Source organism: Rhagoletis pomonella, unplaced genomic scaffold, assembly GCF_013731165.1.
Source record: "Rhagoletis pomonella isolate Grant_MI unplaced genomic scaffold, Rhpom_1.0 Rhpom_scaffold_00002, whole genome shotgun sequence".
Lineage (NCBI taxonomy): Eukaryota > Metazoa > Arthropoda > Insecta > Diptera > Tephritidae > Rhagoletis > Rhagoletis pomonella.
This window is the reverse complement of record NW_023458556.1, coordinates 44,686,874-44,704,338: the sequence shown is the minus strand read 5'-3', so window position 1 is coordinate 44,704,338 and position 17,465 is coordinate 44,686,874. Positions and strand designations below refer to the sequence as shown.

The 17,465-nt window shown below is 33.6% G+C and overlaps 1 protein-coding gene across 2 annotated transcripts in view; it reads right to left on the bottom strand.

Annotated features, from left to right (window-relative positions):
• The window catches only part of LOC118733677, a 96,304-nt gene that overhangs the window by 11,426 nt on the left and 67,413 nt on the right, over positions 1–17,465 (bottom strand). For both annotated transcript variants that reach the window (XM_036463186.1, XM_036463187.1), the window contains exon 3: positions 2,937–3,170. In XM_036463186.1, the coding sequence (XP_036319079.1) occupies positions 2,937–3,170 (234 nt within the window). The remainder of the gene's footprint in view (positions 1–2,936; positions 3,171–17,465) is intronic.

Below are 17,465 nucleotides of genomic sequence, written 5' to 3'. Positions count from 1 at the left end.
GCTTCATATGTGCTAGTGCGAATAATTTTTTTTTTTGTTTCGAGAAAAAAAATAACAAAAAACTGAACACTCATAACAATACTTGAAAGTAGTCTGCGACGTTGCTTGCGAAAGGATGTCAAGTGATTTTAACGCATTTTCTGCATCATTGCATCCATACATACATACATATGTACATATGTGTATACATATCACTTCACAGCGACTATTGAAAATAAATCAAGTAAGTTGCGAAAAAATAAACATCTATTGCAGCCAACGTAACACAATAACTGGCAGCTGCAGCATTGGCTATGGCTAATCGTCTTCTGTGTGTACACATGTACATATTTACATACATACAATATGTTTGATTTGTCCGCGACTAAATACCAATAGACATGGCGCAATAATAAATGCAGCTGCAGATTTAATAGCTTATAAGAGAAGTCTAAAAATTGTTTACTAATTGTTTTCTGCGTTTATTATTTTTGTTTTCTGCATGGCACTTAAGCCGTGAATGGTGAAACAAAAGAATCGCGTAAGCACGCTACGAGGTGCTAAATAGTGATTGAACAAAAAATCTTACGCAATTACAGCTTATAAGGTTGCATTGAAAAATGGTTTTGTTGTATGACGTTCATTAAATAGAATAAAAATACAACAAACTTTCGTACAAATTTTTAGCCATTTGAAACTTGTACTTTATTCTACTAAAATTAAATGTGCTACAAAACTGCAAACTCAGAATCTAATTAAAAACTCGAAATTCGTACGAAAATTTGTTGATATTTTTTTTTTAATTGCATAAATTTTTAAGGCAGTGTCATTCGATTGGTACATTTGTACAGATTTGTGCATTTTTATATTAAGCTATTGGTATAAAATAAAAAAATTGGGAACATTTTTTTTTAGTCAAAAGATTAGTACAATACAGCAATCTTCTATTGAAAAATTTTAACAAATTATTTTTCGTGATTGGGATAAAGATAAATATTTGGGTAATCACACAATTGGGATACGATTTGCACTAAATTTCGGCAAATACCCAATCGTGTGACACTGCCTTTAAACTTGTATTTATACGGATGTTGTTAAAGAATGAACTATAATATATATGTGCTATCATAGTAGCACAATGCCACTAATATTTGACTTACAAACCAAATACGGGCAGGAATTTAAAAATTTCAACCCTATTTGTGTGAAATATTTTATTTTCATCAGTATTTTTCTTTTAATCAATCTATGTTGAAACAAAAGTGAAAATAAAAAAATATTTTGTCAGAATTTTGGCAAATTCCAAATTGATTTTAGGCCCATGGTTTGTTCGGCAAGATTTCTTAGCATAACATGTTGAATCCTTCTTTGCTATACGCACATAGTCGAAAAAATCTTCCATAAAAATTGACCCGCCCTAGTACATATGCATATATTTGAGTTTTAGAAGAGACGCAAAAACGTTATAAAGAAAGAAATAAGCTAATAAATAGCCTTTGGCCTCTTCAAGCCATAACTGCTTGGTAACCGATGTTCGATAACATAATGAAAATAAAGCCATTTTCAATTAAAAATTTACTTACTCGTCGCAAAATTTTCGGAGCAGTCCCCATAAAGAGTTGGAACTTTTATATACAATTTTTTTTTATTATTTTCTACAGTCAATGCAAGCTCAGTTGAAGATAATATAAAATTTTATTGGGGCAAAATTACACATCTAAAATTTTTTATTTCACTTAAAAGATTCCACTACTCAAAAGCCCCTCCATTCTAACAATTTCAAGTATTTCAGAAGTTACAGCACTTAGAAGTGGGAGTGGAAGTTTTTTTTTTTCTTTAGCGTTTTTTCTCGAAACAACATTTTTCAAACTCTAATATCTGCGTCAAAAATAGAATTTATTTTCTAACCAATTTTTGCGACCGTCAGGTTGGTGCAACCCCTTAAAACAATTAGATACGTATTTCTAAATTACACTGAATTGTAGAGCTATATTACTAATTTTTGTGTCGTTTGACAATGTAGTTACATAACATACGTACATATGTACTTACTATGTATGTATGTACAAACATACATACATTTGAACATGGTGTAAGTTAAACAAGTCCACAACGGCCACAAAAAAAAAAAAAAAAATACTAACAAGCGCTCCCTTGCAGATAGTAATTGCAGCAGCGCTCCCAGCAGTGACAACACGTTTTGGCCTTGCATGTGCGGTGAAGGAGGATGCACCACACCACAATATAGCATCCACTTCGTGACTTATTCACCTTTAATTTCTTGCTTTTGCATTCATTCAAACGGCAACTTCAGTTGATTCAGCATTTTTTCGTGGATGCCACTTCACTCGTAATACTGTTGCATGCAATGAAAAGAAAATGCTTGCAGCATATTGTATGCACAAATAAAAAATAATCATTGGAAACATCTCTAGACTACAAATAATAATAAAAGAAAAAAATTTGTTAAAAAAATACAAGAAATTATCTTTGGGGCCCTTTGACAGCAAGCGTTCAACATGAAAATGTCAAATGCATCTCAGCGCATCAAAATTGAAGAGCTGCATAAATTTTATTATGATTTATTAGGTATTACAACGCGCTGCAAACTTTTGATGAGCAAGTCATTGCATGGTAAAGTACGTGCTTCCTAAACAGCTATTTTATTTTTATAGGACTTTAATATGAAGTTATATCGTTGCTGAAATACAGAAATTCCCTAACTGACAATTTTAATTTTTTACAAGAGAAACAAAAAGCCATACCCCATACAAATATACAGTTCTGTGCGTAGGGCTTCTTGAAAAGAAATCGTTGGTTTTAAAGTTACGAAACTAAAGTTTTTAAGTAAGACGTAAAAAAAGCAATAAACTATATTTCGAAAACAAAAATGTTAGTTATTGCCTTTTACATTTCATCAACGACATGTACTTACACATACATATGTATATACTTACACCAATGTGTTGGCCTTCCACGAAGAGTTGAGGTACTTTTATCGCTTCCGAGTGCATGCGCTCCTTTATCTCCTGCTGATATTCGATGCTCATGAAGACATCTCGTTCCTCGAATTTCACAAGCAGCGTACGCAATATCTGTTTCATATTCGCACATTTGGCATAAGTGTCACGTATGATGCCCATACTTGTTGTATAGAGTACCACTTTTCCCGCATCCTTCTCCTTGAAATTCTGGAAGAAAAGAAAAATGAATGTAAAAAATTAGTATATAAAGAATATGGAAAGAATTTCATCGTATGTAAATATGTACATATATTGCAATTTCAAAAATAAAAAATATTTACTAAATGCTAAAACTGTGAAGAAATAATTCTTATGGAAATACGAGATCTTTTGACATTAGGACATTTAATAAGTCGAAAGGTTATGTACTCCTTTGTCAGACCTGCGGAATAAAGTCACGCTTCTCCACGTTAAGCCTTAGTTTGTGCAACATGAGCAAATAAATAAAAGAAACTAATTACTGGTGCGGCAAAACTTTTGCTTTACCACCGTTTTCGCATGAACGATACAAAACGACATTTTATTGAAAATACATCCACAACTACTAAGGAAGTACCAATTCAATAGATGGCATACTACCTGTCGACCTTCAGAACCTATTGGACATAATTACTCTAAGATAAAAAACAATTTAAATATGGACGCAGGTAAAAGTTGTATTTATTCTTAAAGTAAAGTAAAGGGTAAATCTTCAGAAATCAAGCGCAACGATTCAAACAGGTAAGCCTCTCTTCTTTTCTACTCGAGTCACTGGGGTTCATATTGAACACATACTTATAGGCCAATAGGCAGTCCGAAGCTCTCGGCTGCCCAAGATACACTCAACAAATCATCTCGCCGATCCAAGAACTTGGACTATGCAATATTCCGATGGCGTTTGTGAGGAACCTCTTCAAAGATCGGACTATAAATGCAGAGTTACACCTCTGTCACAAATGTTATCACCCGTTCTAGAGACTAAAATTCACATCTTGCTGAAAGAAATAGAAATAAAGAACGGTACAGTGGTAGCCTGCACCGATGACTTTGGCTTACCCTATGTTCGGGATTAAAAATTTTAAATTTTAATGAAAATTTGTTAAATTTTTCTAGACTCTGTATAAAGTTTGAAAGTTTAATTTATTTGGTTTTGGCTAAATCATGAACTATATTTTTATGAAAAATTGTTAAATTTTTCTAGACTCTACATATATAAAGTTTGAAAGCTTAATTTATATGGTTTTGGTTAAACCATGAACCATATTTTTATGAAAAAATTTTAACTTTAAAAACCTTGCAAATATGTAACAAAAATTACCATGTACTCATTTCTGCTCCCCACTGTACATTTTCGCAGACCACCAAGCGGCTATTAAATCCCTGCGAAAAATTTAGCTGGCTTCAAAATCTCTTAAAGAAATGGCTGGGACATTTCGCGCACACATTCCTTGGGTACCTGCCGTTGCGACATTAACGAAATAAGCCACGCCGATGAACGTACGCGTTATTACACGACAAGAAAACCACTTGGTAGTCAACAAAAAAAAAAAAATTGGATAAACTCCTAAAAGCGATTTATATTTGGGTCAGCCACATATGCAAAGAAATAGCTGCCAAGATCTTTTGCTATCGGTTTTACGTGTGCCGGGTAATGGCAGAGTTAGTTTTCGATGGTTTCTTCTTAGTCAAAGTCCATGCAACTTCTATATTCGTCGATATATGAGCCGTTTATTTTGAAAGTGGCATAAGTCACTTCATACCTCTTGTACTTAAATGACCGGTTACTTGTAAGCAAATGCATGTGTAAGTCTTTCTATCGCCGTAAACTAATGAACTAACCTTTTACCTTTGGTTGATGGAGATGAACAAATTACCGACTCGTCCAAATACAAGCAAGCAGTGATATAAGTACAAGAGGTGTGAAGTGACTTATACCACTTTCAAATTAAACAGCTCATATGTAGGTTGCGCGTCTTTTAACTGCGTGAAATCCAATCAGATAATGTCCGGTAAGAACTTCAGTCATTATGCGGATGTCTTGGCTCCTTACTTTAAGTAGAGTCTTGTTTTAGGCCTTTATGGCTGCCCGAAGTGTTTTGCAAATATGACAAATTAATATAAATTTGTCATTTAGTAGTCACGGTAGCGTAGAAAAATTTTTAATCTCACATGAAAACCACTCACAATATTGTTGCAGAATATTAAAAGTCGATGTTTCAGTAGCCATCTCGGATCAAAATTAAAATCGTATCTTGATAACTTTTCGAGAAAACTGTGATTTTATATAATTCATTTATAATATATATATTAGAGTGACCAGAAAAAATTTAAAGTGTTTTTTTTTTGACCGTTTTGACTTTTTAGCTTCCATTATATTTAGAGGACGTTTTGTGCCTCCGCCTCAAGTGATTAAAATTACTCTTCCTTCAATACATGCGCACATGAAATTCCTTACGAAATTGAAGTTTTTTAAGGTCTTACAATATGTTTTTTGAGGTCACTGAACACGTTGGGCAGGACCATTTTTCGATCTGACCCTTACATTTTGAGATATTACGAAAAAGTCTTAAAAAAAAACGAGAAAAACCCGAAAATCATGCTTTAAAAGCTGATTATTTCTTAGAAAATTTTTTTAAATCTTTTATCAACGCTAATATTTATAGCCACAACTTTGACAAACAAAATTACTCGTCGCAGAGAATATTGCGTTCGTTATTTGTCGAGATATCGGTAAATTACTGTACCTGGATGTCTATTTGAAAGCTAGTAATAATTAAAAAAAAGAGGCTTTAAAGTGTTTAGCCAGTGTTTATCTTACAAAAAAAAACATGATCATGAATTTAGTTTTCCTAGCATAATTAAATATTTATGCAAACAAATTTGGACAATTTCATTGATTTTTATTTTATTTACTTAATTAACAAATTTTTCTACGCCAATAAGGCTTGCAAAAAATGTGCAGGCAGCCAAGGCCAATCATACAAACCGAATCAACGCACCTGCAATCTAAAAATACAGAAACTACCAACTAAGCAAACTCAGTTTTTCACGTTTCCATTACTAATGGACTTTGTGTTTTCGGATGTGCTAGCAATCTGCGCTTTTGCACAGCTTCATTTACAAATATTTTTAATTAAATTTTCAAATACTCTGCTCAATGGTATGCGTTCGCTTTATTGCAACAAGTATGCGCCACAATGACATGCTGCTTTTGAAATTTGCTGCAAGCGGTGCCAACGATGGGTGTTCCTAGTGCGTGCTCTCAGTAAATTGGCTGCGAACATGTTTTTTCTATGTTTTTTTTTATCTGTCTATCAATTCATTTTAACCTGTGTGCACTTCCATTGCCTTTAGATGGTTTGCTATTTCCATGTGTGACAGTTGTTGCTGCGCTGAAGCCCGCAAAACTTTTAGTAGTAGTTAGTGGCAGAGTTGCACGATCTGGCTGGAAACGCATCTTTGTGCATAGCATGCAGCAATCTGAGTTAGCTATAATCGTACACATTTTCGAACGTGTCTGATCCCAGTGGTAAAAGTAGTACATAATGCGTTACGTGCCTGATAAATAATGTAATGATTTTCTTAGGTGTTTTAGATTCAATTACTAATTAATATTTATTTAATCAGCATTCTAATGTATCCAAAAAGAACCAAAAAATTCATATTCAATCGAACACATTTCTCGATTAATAGGTAATGCCAGATTGAATATCCCACTTTTCTTAGGACATCGGCGCGCGTGGGGAAAAAATGCATCGTGGCGGCGCGGGGAAAAATGCATTTTCGAATGTGAAAATGGCTGTTTTACTGATTATTTTTTCGATTACCATACATTACATTTTCCCACTGGGATGCTGTATTCACACACGAACAAACACATATACCCAGTTTCGAGTTGATCCTGTTTGTATTTACTTTTATTTTATTGCCATCTGGCGAATGCCTTTGTAGCGAAGAGTTCACATACCGGTTGCGAATCAAGATCATGGCTGCCATGAATTTACTGGTTACAAACACATGTACTCCTGCTAACTGACTGCTAATGTTATTTTCATTTATTTGTGGTGTAAAATATGATTTTGGTTTTCATGAAAAGCTTAAATACTCAAGGTTTTATTTTTAATGCAGCGAGCTCACTCACTCACTTTGTGGTTGGCGATCATAAATCAACGTTTTTGTGCTAGTTTCTTTCATATGCGGTTTGATTTCATTTTCAGTTTTCATAGAGAAAATGCCGCATACAAATATTTTTGCAATTTTGTTTATCAGTCGCAAGGAATGCCATTTAGCTATTGTGGGTCAAGTGTGCAAATAATTTTTTGCGGTTCGTTAACATTTTTTTGGCAGACAAATATGCATAACAAAATCTGGATTAAGATTTGATTGACAAAAACGAAGGTATGAAAGTATAGATGCAAGATTAAAATTAAGTTGAACTTGCATTTGTATGAACACCTTACTAAAAGGAAAGAAAAAAATCATCCATACATACAAAAAACCATAGCGAAAATGAAGTGAATTAGCCCTTAGGCATGTCTATGTTTTTTATATTTTTAATTGAATCTGATCCGAATACATTTATAATTGATACTGCGTGCAATCATAAAAGTTCTTTTGATTAGTCAGAATCAATACTTTTAATACTTTTCTTTCTAAGGAAGCAATTGGTGCAAGAGCCTCTTGAGAAACAGGTAGTGGATCAGGACAAGTAGTCCATGCGATATTGTTTAACATTTTTTCACTTTCTGAAATTCTCAACTTCTTCATAACTCTTTTCCTTAACTTTTAGCCTCAAACAGTTTAATCTTATTTATTTTTAAGGGGTTGTTGTTGGTATTAACTTTGAGTAAATTATCATCGTTATATCTCGAATTATCGAAGTTTCCACATATCTGAAATGTACCGTTATATAAAAAGTGGGCTTAATTTTATTCCGTTTTCAAAAATTTACTACATACATACTGCGTTTTTGTGCCCAGTACAATAATTATACCAAGTTTGGTACAAATTGTTAGAAAGGTTATCGAGGTACACATTTGTGGTCATAAGTGAGCGGTTTCACGCCCATTTTCGAAAAATATGTTGTAATCGTATTTCTGGCTAAAGAATTAATTTTGAGTCAATTTGCTTTAGAAGTTACTGATTTATCGCAGATTTCGTATTTCTAAAAATTACCGTTATATTATAACTTTGCCAAGTTTGGTAAAAATTGGAAGAACGATTGCCGAGATATATACTCATTCCATGCAAGATTTACACCTCAATATTTTTTTGTGTGAAATATATTTTTTTACATTCTTTATCGAAAACAAGGAGACACCAATTTTTTTATTTCATCATGATATTCGAGGCATGCGCTGCCAGCAGTGGCGGAATTACCGTAAAGGCAACATAGGCAGGTGCCTAAGGCAGCAAAATTTAGGGGCGGCAAAATTTGAGTTGAAAACAATTTTTATTTTATTTTTGTTTTCAAGTTGTGTTTGTACATTTGAAGACGTAAATTTGAGATTCAATTACGCAATAAGAAAATAGGGCAACACTGTTCGGTATTTTTTATATTATTTAAATGATAATATTTAAAAATACTAATTTAGGATTTTTGAGATTATAACTTATCAAGTGAAGAAGTTTGTTGATGATGGCTTTCTTTAAAAGTTGAAAACTTTTACTAAAGGCAAATACCACTTTTTTATCTTAAATTGTAATAAAAGTATAGTAAATAATATAAATTTTAATATTAATATTTACAGCTAATCGTTCCACAACTGGTACTTTTACCTCAAAATATTTTTCTTATCGGAAAAAGGGCGGCAAATTCTGAATTGCCTTGGGGTGACAAATATTCAAATCCGCCACTGGCTGCCAGTGCTACTTTATGTGCGCAGGAATACATACGCATACATGTAATCATAAGTGGTTGGGGTTGGGCGCCCATTTTACAAATATTGATAATATATTTATGTTCCTCCCAAGAGATCATTGTAAATATCAATTTTGAGTGAATAAGCTTCAGTAGTCACTGAAATATTGCAGTTTCCGTATTTCTGCAAACTACCGTTATATGGGACGTAGGCGTAGTTATTGCCCGATTTTGCCCATTTTCAATACCATCCGTCCTTAGCTTAAAAGAAACACATGCACTGAGTTTCGTTAAGCACAGAAGTCATTTATCTTCTGTGATGCCAATTAAAAATGTCAAGTAAAACCAAGCCCTTCTCCACCTGGTTTTTTCATCGCATCGGAGGTCTTTGCTCTGTTACAAGAATCTTCATCTGGGTTATATTAATGCCGTGGTTGCTTAAATTAGTGGTTACTGATCTTGGCAACTTCAGTAAGGCGGCATTTTTTCTTATCGGCCAGCATTCCAATCCTTTTACACTAACGTATTTCGGCCTCTCCCGCTTTATTAGGGAAAATACGTCGCGCTTTCTTCTTCAACTACTAATATTTCTCACGTTACGCTCGTTCGCAGGCTAGTCCAGTAGGCGTTATATTTTACAGCTTCGTGACATTCCTCATCGTAGAAGTTGCTCTTTTAGGCTCACTGTAATTCGACTACTTTTTCGACTACTTTTTCGGCGGCGATACGTAATGAGCGGAAATTGTGGCTCGACTGCTGGCATATGTCGGTTCCAGCGTATCTTGGCTGCAACAAAATAGTACACCGAGCCGATGTTTGGCGCTTTGAGTTTACAACTTGATCGATTTGGTTTCTCACTTGCTCATCCGGTGATAGCCACCTTGCTTGATGGAACTCCTTATGCTATAATCTATGTAATGCTGCATACTACCATATTTCAGATCCCAGCGAAGTCGATCACCTCAGTGCGTTACCAGAAGGTTCGTTGTAGAGGCTGAACTGTCCTTTGTTCGTTCTGCGTGGTCGTCATGAACATACACTATATACATACGGTTTTGGTTAAAGCTTAGACGATATTTTTATATAAAAATAATAAAAAAAAATCTTAGCTGGAAAAATATTGCGAATATTAAAAAAAAAAACAACACGTGATCATTTGTTTGACTCGCTGTATGTATTACTAAGTTTCTTGCGTCTCGCTTCATCGGTTGCGTTTAAAGAAAATCTATTACTTGTGAATTATCCACCAAATGAAAATAACTGATGTAATCCGTAAAAGCAAATCTCATTAAACTGTGAAAAGAAAGGAAATGAGAAACCTCGTAGTTATAAATAAACAACGATGCTGCTAAAACTAGCAAGTTTTTCTTATGCCGCATTAGCCACACTTTTAGTGACCTCTTTCGCCAAGTGGGCAAAATACAATAAAATATAAAATTTTTATCTTCGATCGGGCGTACTTATGTAGGTATCTAAAGCGATGTAAGCAGCTCATTCACTATACAAGCGTAATCGTATACACACATGTATAAAATTTAAATTTCGCATTTTGTTTGCTAGTACGCTTTTGAGCTTGCGTTAGCTTCTCTTAACGGTTTTATACCTTCTCCAAAGGTGATAAACAAAAGCGCTTGTATATGCATGAGGTAAAGGAGAGAATGAAAAATAAATAAATTTGCAATAAGTTCTTTAGCACGTAAGAAAAAGAAGTAGTATTAAGTACCAACGCTGGTGAGAGGCCATAAAATAATTATTGGCTTCGCAGCTAAGCGTGTGCAAGAAAGAATTAATAATTTTTATCTTAGTGGTAATGAAAAGGAAATGCCGGCGACTTACTTATCGGTTGTAACAATAAAGGCATAACACAGCAACGAGATAATACAAGTGAGTATCAGCAGATCGTCGCCTCAGAAAACGGATGACGAATGTGCAAAATCACGATTTTGGGATTTTGATGCAGATTTACTAAGTTAGACATGCTCTTTCGATTTCTGCAATCCATTTTTTTATATCTCCATTAGTTTTTGAGATATTTCGTGCGCATTTTGTCGTATGTTACATAATATTAATGATTGGGTATGCCTTTTGTTGTATGTGCTGAAAATGCGTCACATACGACAAATTCCCATACAAACGTACCTTTTTTTTAATCATAAAACGTTTGTCGTATGTGGCACATACGACAAATTCCCATACAAATGTAATCTTTTTTTAATCATAAAACATTTGTCGTATGTATCGCAAAACTTTGAACTTACGACAATTGGATGGTCCTCTACTATAACGATACAATTAAAATTGAAAATTAAACTAAGTAACTAATTTTAAAATTTTAAATTTTTAAATTTTAGCTTGCACTGAGTCTCCAATGAAATGAAAGAGATAAAAATGTACAAAAGACTGAATTTAAGTATTGTTTTTTGTTTTTATATAAAGAAAACGTATGTTCGTAACATATTTACAGCATAAGAGATGTACGGATTTTTTTTATTAAATACATGATTATGTTTTTGTTATGTTTTTTCTAATAAGTAATCATTATTTAATAAATATGTCTGTTTTTTTCATCAAATTATACCATCGTCGTTGAAATAGATACTTTACTATTGTCGTATGTTCTGTGGACAAAACAAAGTGGTGAGTAAACGCTACTTACGACAAATGTATACGGAATGAAAAGTAAATTTTCTCATTCACGTTAAGAGATATTAAATGTAAAAATATGGGAAATCAAAACTAATAACACCAACTACGTCTCCTTCAAAAGTTACAAAAATCTACCGTACAGTTTCGGATTAATTCGACCTTAAACTTCAAAGTCAATTTTCTCAAAACCGTGTTTTGTAACATTCGACATCCGTTTTCTGAGACGACGAGATGTAAAAGATGGTTACGTATACGCACCGACGACGCTTCGTAAATAAATATGCTACATACATATGTACGTACCTATGTATGTACATATGTGCATCCATACACAAATGTACATCAACACACCCAGAAAAAGGTTTAGTTATAATAACCAAGATTTGGTTATAGTGATCAAGTGGCATAGTTGGATATGGCGAAATAAATATATAGTTCACGAAAGTCTGCAATTTACTTAAGACTTCTAGTTGGGACAAATGTATATTTGTTAATAATTACAAAACGACTACCTTGATTGGACAATATTGTTAGTTGAATAAAATCATTGTTGAGAAAATATAAACAATGCTTTGGTTGATACAAGTTTTCAATTAATTTTGTGAACTTGCTGTAGACTTGAATCAGCTAACCGTTTATTATTAGGAAAAAAGTTTCAGTTTGACACAAATAAAAATTTACTCGATGTTTGTTGTGTTTACTTTCTTCTTTTATTTGCATATATTAAGCATAAAAATACGTACATATTTACATAAGTTAGTTACTAAAGTAAATAATACATATGTATATGTTGGTAAGAATTTCCTAAAAAACAACGATGAAACAGGAACAGTCGTGCGAAAACCCAGGTCAATATCTGCTGGAAGTATACTGCTTTGCCTTTTCCTTAGCTAAATAGACACTTTCAAATTATAATTCACATGAATTATATATCCACTGAAAAACCCCGGTTGGCATCAAACTTTATATTTTTAATTAAACTTTAAACTATGCGCGCACCGAAACAACTCGCGATGATAGCAAAACTGAAACTGAGACAAACAAGTATGGGCATGTCATAGCACACATGGCGCAGCGATCGACATGCCATAGCTTACTGAGCGCTCTGGGACCACATGCGTGTTTCACCCATATACGAAAGCGGTAGCGGAGCAATGATTTCCACGCACAATGCAATGGTCGGCATACTAGCGCATTCAAACGATTCAATAAGTGGGACTGTGTGCATTGCTCAGCTGGCGCTCTTCGTATGTGCTCAGAGAGCGCTCAGCATTCTTTAGGGGTGGCTCACAAGCATGAATATGTTCCACTCTCAAAACAAATCGTGGTTGCCTCAACTAAGATTTGGTAACTATGACTAAACCACGTGTTGAAAGAAAGCTTATCTGCATTAGCAGAGCTTAATAACATCCTTTTATGAACCATACGTTAAGTTGAATGGAATTTGTAGAAATATGCTTCAAAGAAATATTTATTAGTATTAACCAAACCCTTCAACTAAATTAACGATTTGTTACAACCTAGATGAATATTAGAAGCTTTAATATATTTAGTTATAATTACCAATCGATGGTAATAGTTTCCAACCCTTGGTAACAGTTCCCAAATATTGTCAAAATTCGGGAACTAAATATCTTTAGTTCTCGAAACTAATCCTTTTTCTCAGTGCACTCATATATCTCTTTGAAGAAAAACGTTAACAACTGCAAATGTAGTTGTACATACATACATATACGCGACCGCCTTTCGCAATCGTCTCGACTTGCACTTATTCACTGTCGTCGCCAATATTCTTCTTTGATGATAATATATGTACAGTGGCGGCAGAAATAATAGACTCACCCTACTTTGAATAGTTTTGGCTATTATTCCATGGTTTATTTATGTTTAATATTTCTTTATAAAAGCCTGGCTAGCTATACAACAAACACCGTATAAATCCCCTCTTCAAACTTTATACAAAAATTACAAAAATTCGACAAATTTTCAAACTTTTTATTCAGAATTTTTAGAAAAATTCTTGGTGTGCAGTTTTGTAGCCCATTCAATTTTAGTATAATAAAAAGCAAATTTCAAGTGCCTAGAAAATACCGTTGATTTGTGAAATTTTTTTTTTGTTGACGATGCTTGGCATTCTCTTACAATTGTCGAGCACCCTTTGTATGGGAAAAAATGTGTCACAGCGTCAGCAAAAAAAATTCTTAAAAATCGAGGGTATTTTGTAGCCAATTGAAACTTGCACTTTATTATACTAAAATTGAATGGGCTGCAAAACTTCATACCAAAAATTTTTCTAAAAGTTCTGAATAAAAAGTTTGAAAATTTGTCGAATATTTATAATTTTTGTTCAAAGTTTGAAAAGCGGATTTATATGATGTTTGTTAACTACATTTTTATTAAAAAATATTAAACATAAAATAAACTAAGTAAATATAGCCAAAATTCTTAAAAGTATGACGAGTCTTTTATTTCTGCCGCCAGTGTATATAGTTCATACATACATATGTATGTACATATGTACAAACATTAGGGAGGGTAATTTTTTTTTTGACTATGCGCGTATAGCATAGAAGGATTCTACGTGTAATTTTAAGCAAGCGGCGACAACACACACATACATACATAGTACATATATATCCGTAAAAATTGCGTGCTGTGGTGTTGATGGAAATTCAACATTTGAATACAAATTTATATGGCTGGGTGTAGCTGAGTGCGCAAAGGTGCTTGCCGCAATTTGTTGATATTCAGAGATGGTCAGGATTCGAACTCCACTGCAGGCAACATTCAAATTAAATATTTTTTTTTTAGTTTTTGTCTTGATTATTCACTTCACGGATGCTTTTTCAGACGGCTTTTTCAGGCGCGTAAAAGAATTGAATATTCACCAATATACAGTACTTTCGTTGACGTTTATAGTAAGATCAATTACATTTCTATTTGATTTTATTATTTTTTTCCCTCAGTGTAGAACACTTATGTGCGCATAGTCGAAAAAATCTCCCATACAAATTGACCCGCCCTAGCATACATACTTAAATATGTATATTCATACATATATATATACATAGATAGAAAAGTGGGTTAACATCCCTGCAGGGAAACCGCGGACTAGTGAATCAAGTTTCTAGTTCCGTACTAGGTCTTTGTCATCAAAAAGGAACTAGTCCGATAGGAACTAGATCCCCACCAGTACAAAATCGACGAAAAGTGGTACTCATTTTTTTCAGTTTTTTTCACTAGAAATCTATACCTAAAGTGACGAATTTAGAACTGGTTCGGAACTATAGATAAAAGGATGCAGAACGAACTAGATCTTATTTGTCGAATTTTGAACTAGTTCGGAACTATCGAATAAGGGATGCAGCGGGGGCTTGTTTACTTTACATAGATATGTGTTCGGCGGCTTTTTCGTTCATATACGCTTCTATTCTGTGCTTCGCAGATGCTTTTTCATAGCTTGGTAATACAAAACTAAAATTTGTGTTAACATTTCAACATCTTGGGGCCGTCTGGAATCTAAGAAATAACAGCGAACACCTCTGCAAACTTGCTACAGCTAAAGGTATGTAAACGTTCATTTCTTACAATCATTCAAACAAATTTAATTTCAAATTGAAAACACATTTCTTCCAAAATAACTTAAAATCGCACACACGGAAGAGCCAAAAAGATTGAGAAATCATGATACTTTTTTCTTTCGTCTGTCGATTTTAGAACTGGTTCGGAACTGTAGAATTTAGGACTAGTTCAGAACTATCGAAAAAGGGATGCAGCGGGGGGCAATTGACACTTCCTAGGACATCGCCATGTTAAATTCGCCAGTTGCTTGCATGCAAAAGAGATTTATCGCGAACCAGTACTGGGTCTAAATGTACTAGAAGCGCACCAGTTCAGAACTAGAGATTTTCCCCACAGGGATAGAACATGCTGACCTTATTAGCTCAGTCAGTTGACATTGTTACTTTACTGTAGTAAACACGTTAAACGTAAAACGTACTCGATAATATAACGGCACATCTCAATATTGCTGAGTAATTATTGTGACAAGAACGCAATGATGAACATAAAATGATGACATTATTGATCATTACTTGCAATTATTGCTGATCATGACTTACTCGGCGTACAAGTTGTTAGAAATTAAATTGTGAAGTGAGTCGAAGAATTAAGAAGTAATTTTGTAGACAATGTGGAGATTGTTCTATTATTGAAATGTGTACACAGAATCTAGCTTTAAAAAATAGTGGGAATTACTTTTTATAATTTACTTATAATAAGGCTTCTAGTTGCATCTTGCTTCTGAGTAGAAAAATTTTTGTATTTTGAACTTTCAGGTAGCGAACAGCATCCGTAAGGGTTTCAGGTGAGCTGAGAAATGTTGGCTGCTGTTTTTTAAAATTCATGAAGCATTTTATAGACTGATTTTTCTTGAAAAAGTGTCGGTGTTATGGAAAAATACTTAGCTATACTTTAAGAAAAACTAAAAAAGGTCATTAAGGCAAAAGCAGGAGGGGAAATGTTTTGCTCTTGCATTTGACCATGTTTAGATGAGTTGAGTTCTGATGGCGAATGTAAAAAATAATTTCACATCGAAATTCATACCATTTCATTCGGTTAACTTTGCAAACTCTCCACGTGAACTCATACGGTCTTAATTAGTAGGTACATATTTATATGTACGTCTTAAGGAAGCAACAATCGTCGAGGTACATGGTCTTTGACCAAATAGTTCTGCGGTTATTAACTTTTATCGTCGTTTTAGAAATAAAAAAAATTAATCAAACTCAAGCTTGAAACAAAAAATAATTTTCCCCTTTTTTTTATACAAATATGTATTAAACCATCACCTGAATGATTTATGACTCGTTTGCAAATTAATCACCTCTGGGCACTCATAGGTGATGATGATTTTTTCTTTGACTTCGGCTTTAGCAATATTTTGCACGCGATCGCCGTTAGCTTAACCTTATTTTAACAACTTGTTGCCTTTTTAACGCCGCGGCACTACTTTCAAAAGAAAAAAATAAAAGAAAATAAAAAATAAATAAAAACAATAACAATGACAACGAGCATTCTGTAAGAAAAGATTGTGTGGCAATACTCCGCAATAAATACTTAGTCATGTATATTTACTAACATGTGCCGAAAAAGTGACTCAAATGGCAAGCAGATTTAGCACGAGTCTATTAATAATATGTAGCACGTGTTACTGAACTATTTTTTTTCTGCATGAATGTTATTTTTTTCTGGATGAATGTTATTTTTTTTTTTGTGGCGTATAAAAGTAATTAGCTGTAAATTAGTGTAATCAAGGCCACATAAAGTGAACCTTTTCACAAGTTGCTGTTATATGGAAATTATAATAAATATTTGTGAAAACTTTTGTAAAAGGGACAGAAAATGGTATGGTGCCGCGTAAAATCTTGAAAGGTTTGTGCTGAACTTTGAAACATATAAACATTTTATTTTTTCTTAGATAAGTTATTATTTATTTGCTTTAGGTAAATGCAAGTTTATCAGAGCTATCTATTTTTATTTTTGCAGCTAGTGATATCAACAAATATACATATGTACCTATCTGAAGATTTTCAAAAAGGGTCGGTAGTAGATTCGTGGGAAATTAGATTAAAAATTTATTCATCCGAGTCAGGGACCGCAAATTATGATTATTTTTAACCGACTTCAAAAAAAGGAGGATTGATAACCTTCGATTCGTTGGAATATTTTTCTTTGCAGGACTTTGGCTGGACTTGGAATGTACCCGCTGCAATCAAGTTTGTCAATAAATTTCGACAATCTGATACATATCGATAATTCAATGAATTTCAAAAACTCTAAACTCCCTCAACTGAACCTTGTTAAATATCTCGACTAATTTCGATAACTGTGCGTTTCTAGGGCACGATAAATTTGGGAAACCGTAAAATGTATATATCTCCATATAAATCGATAACTCGATAAACTTCGGATACTTC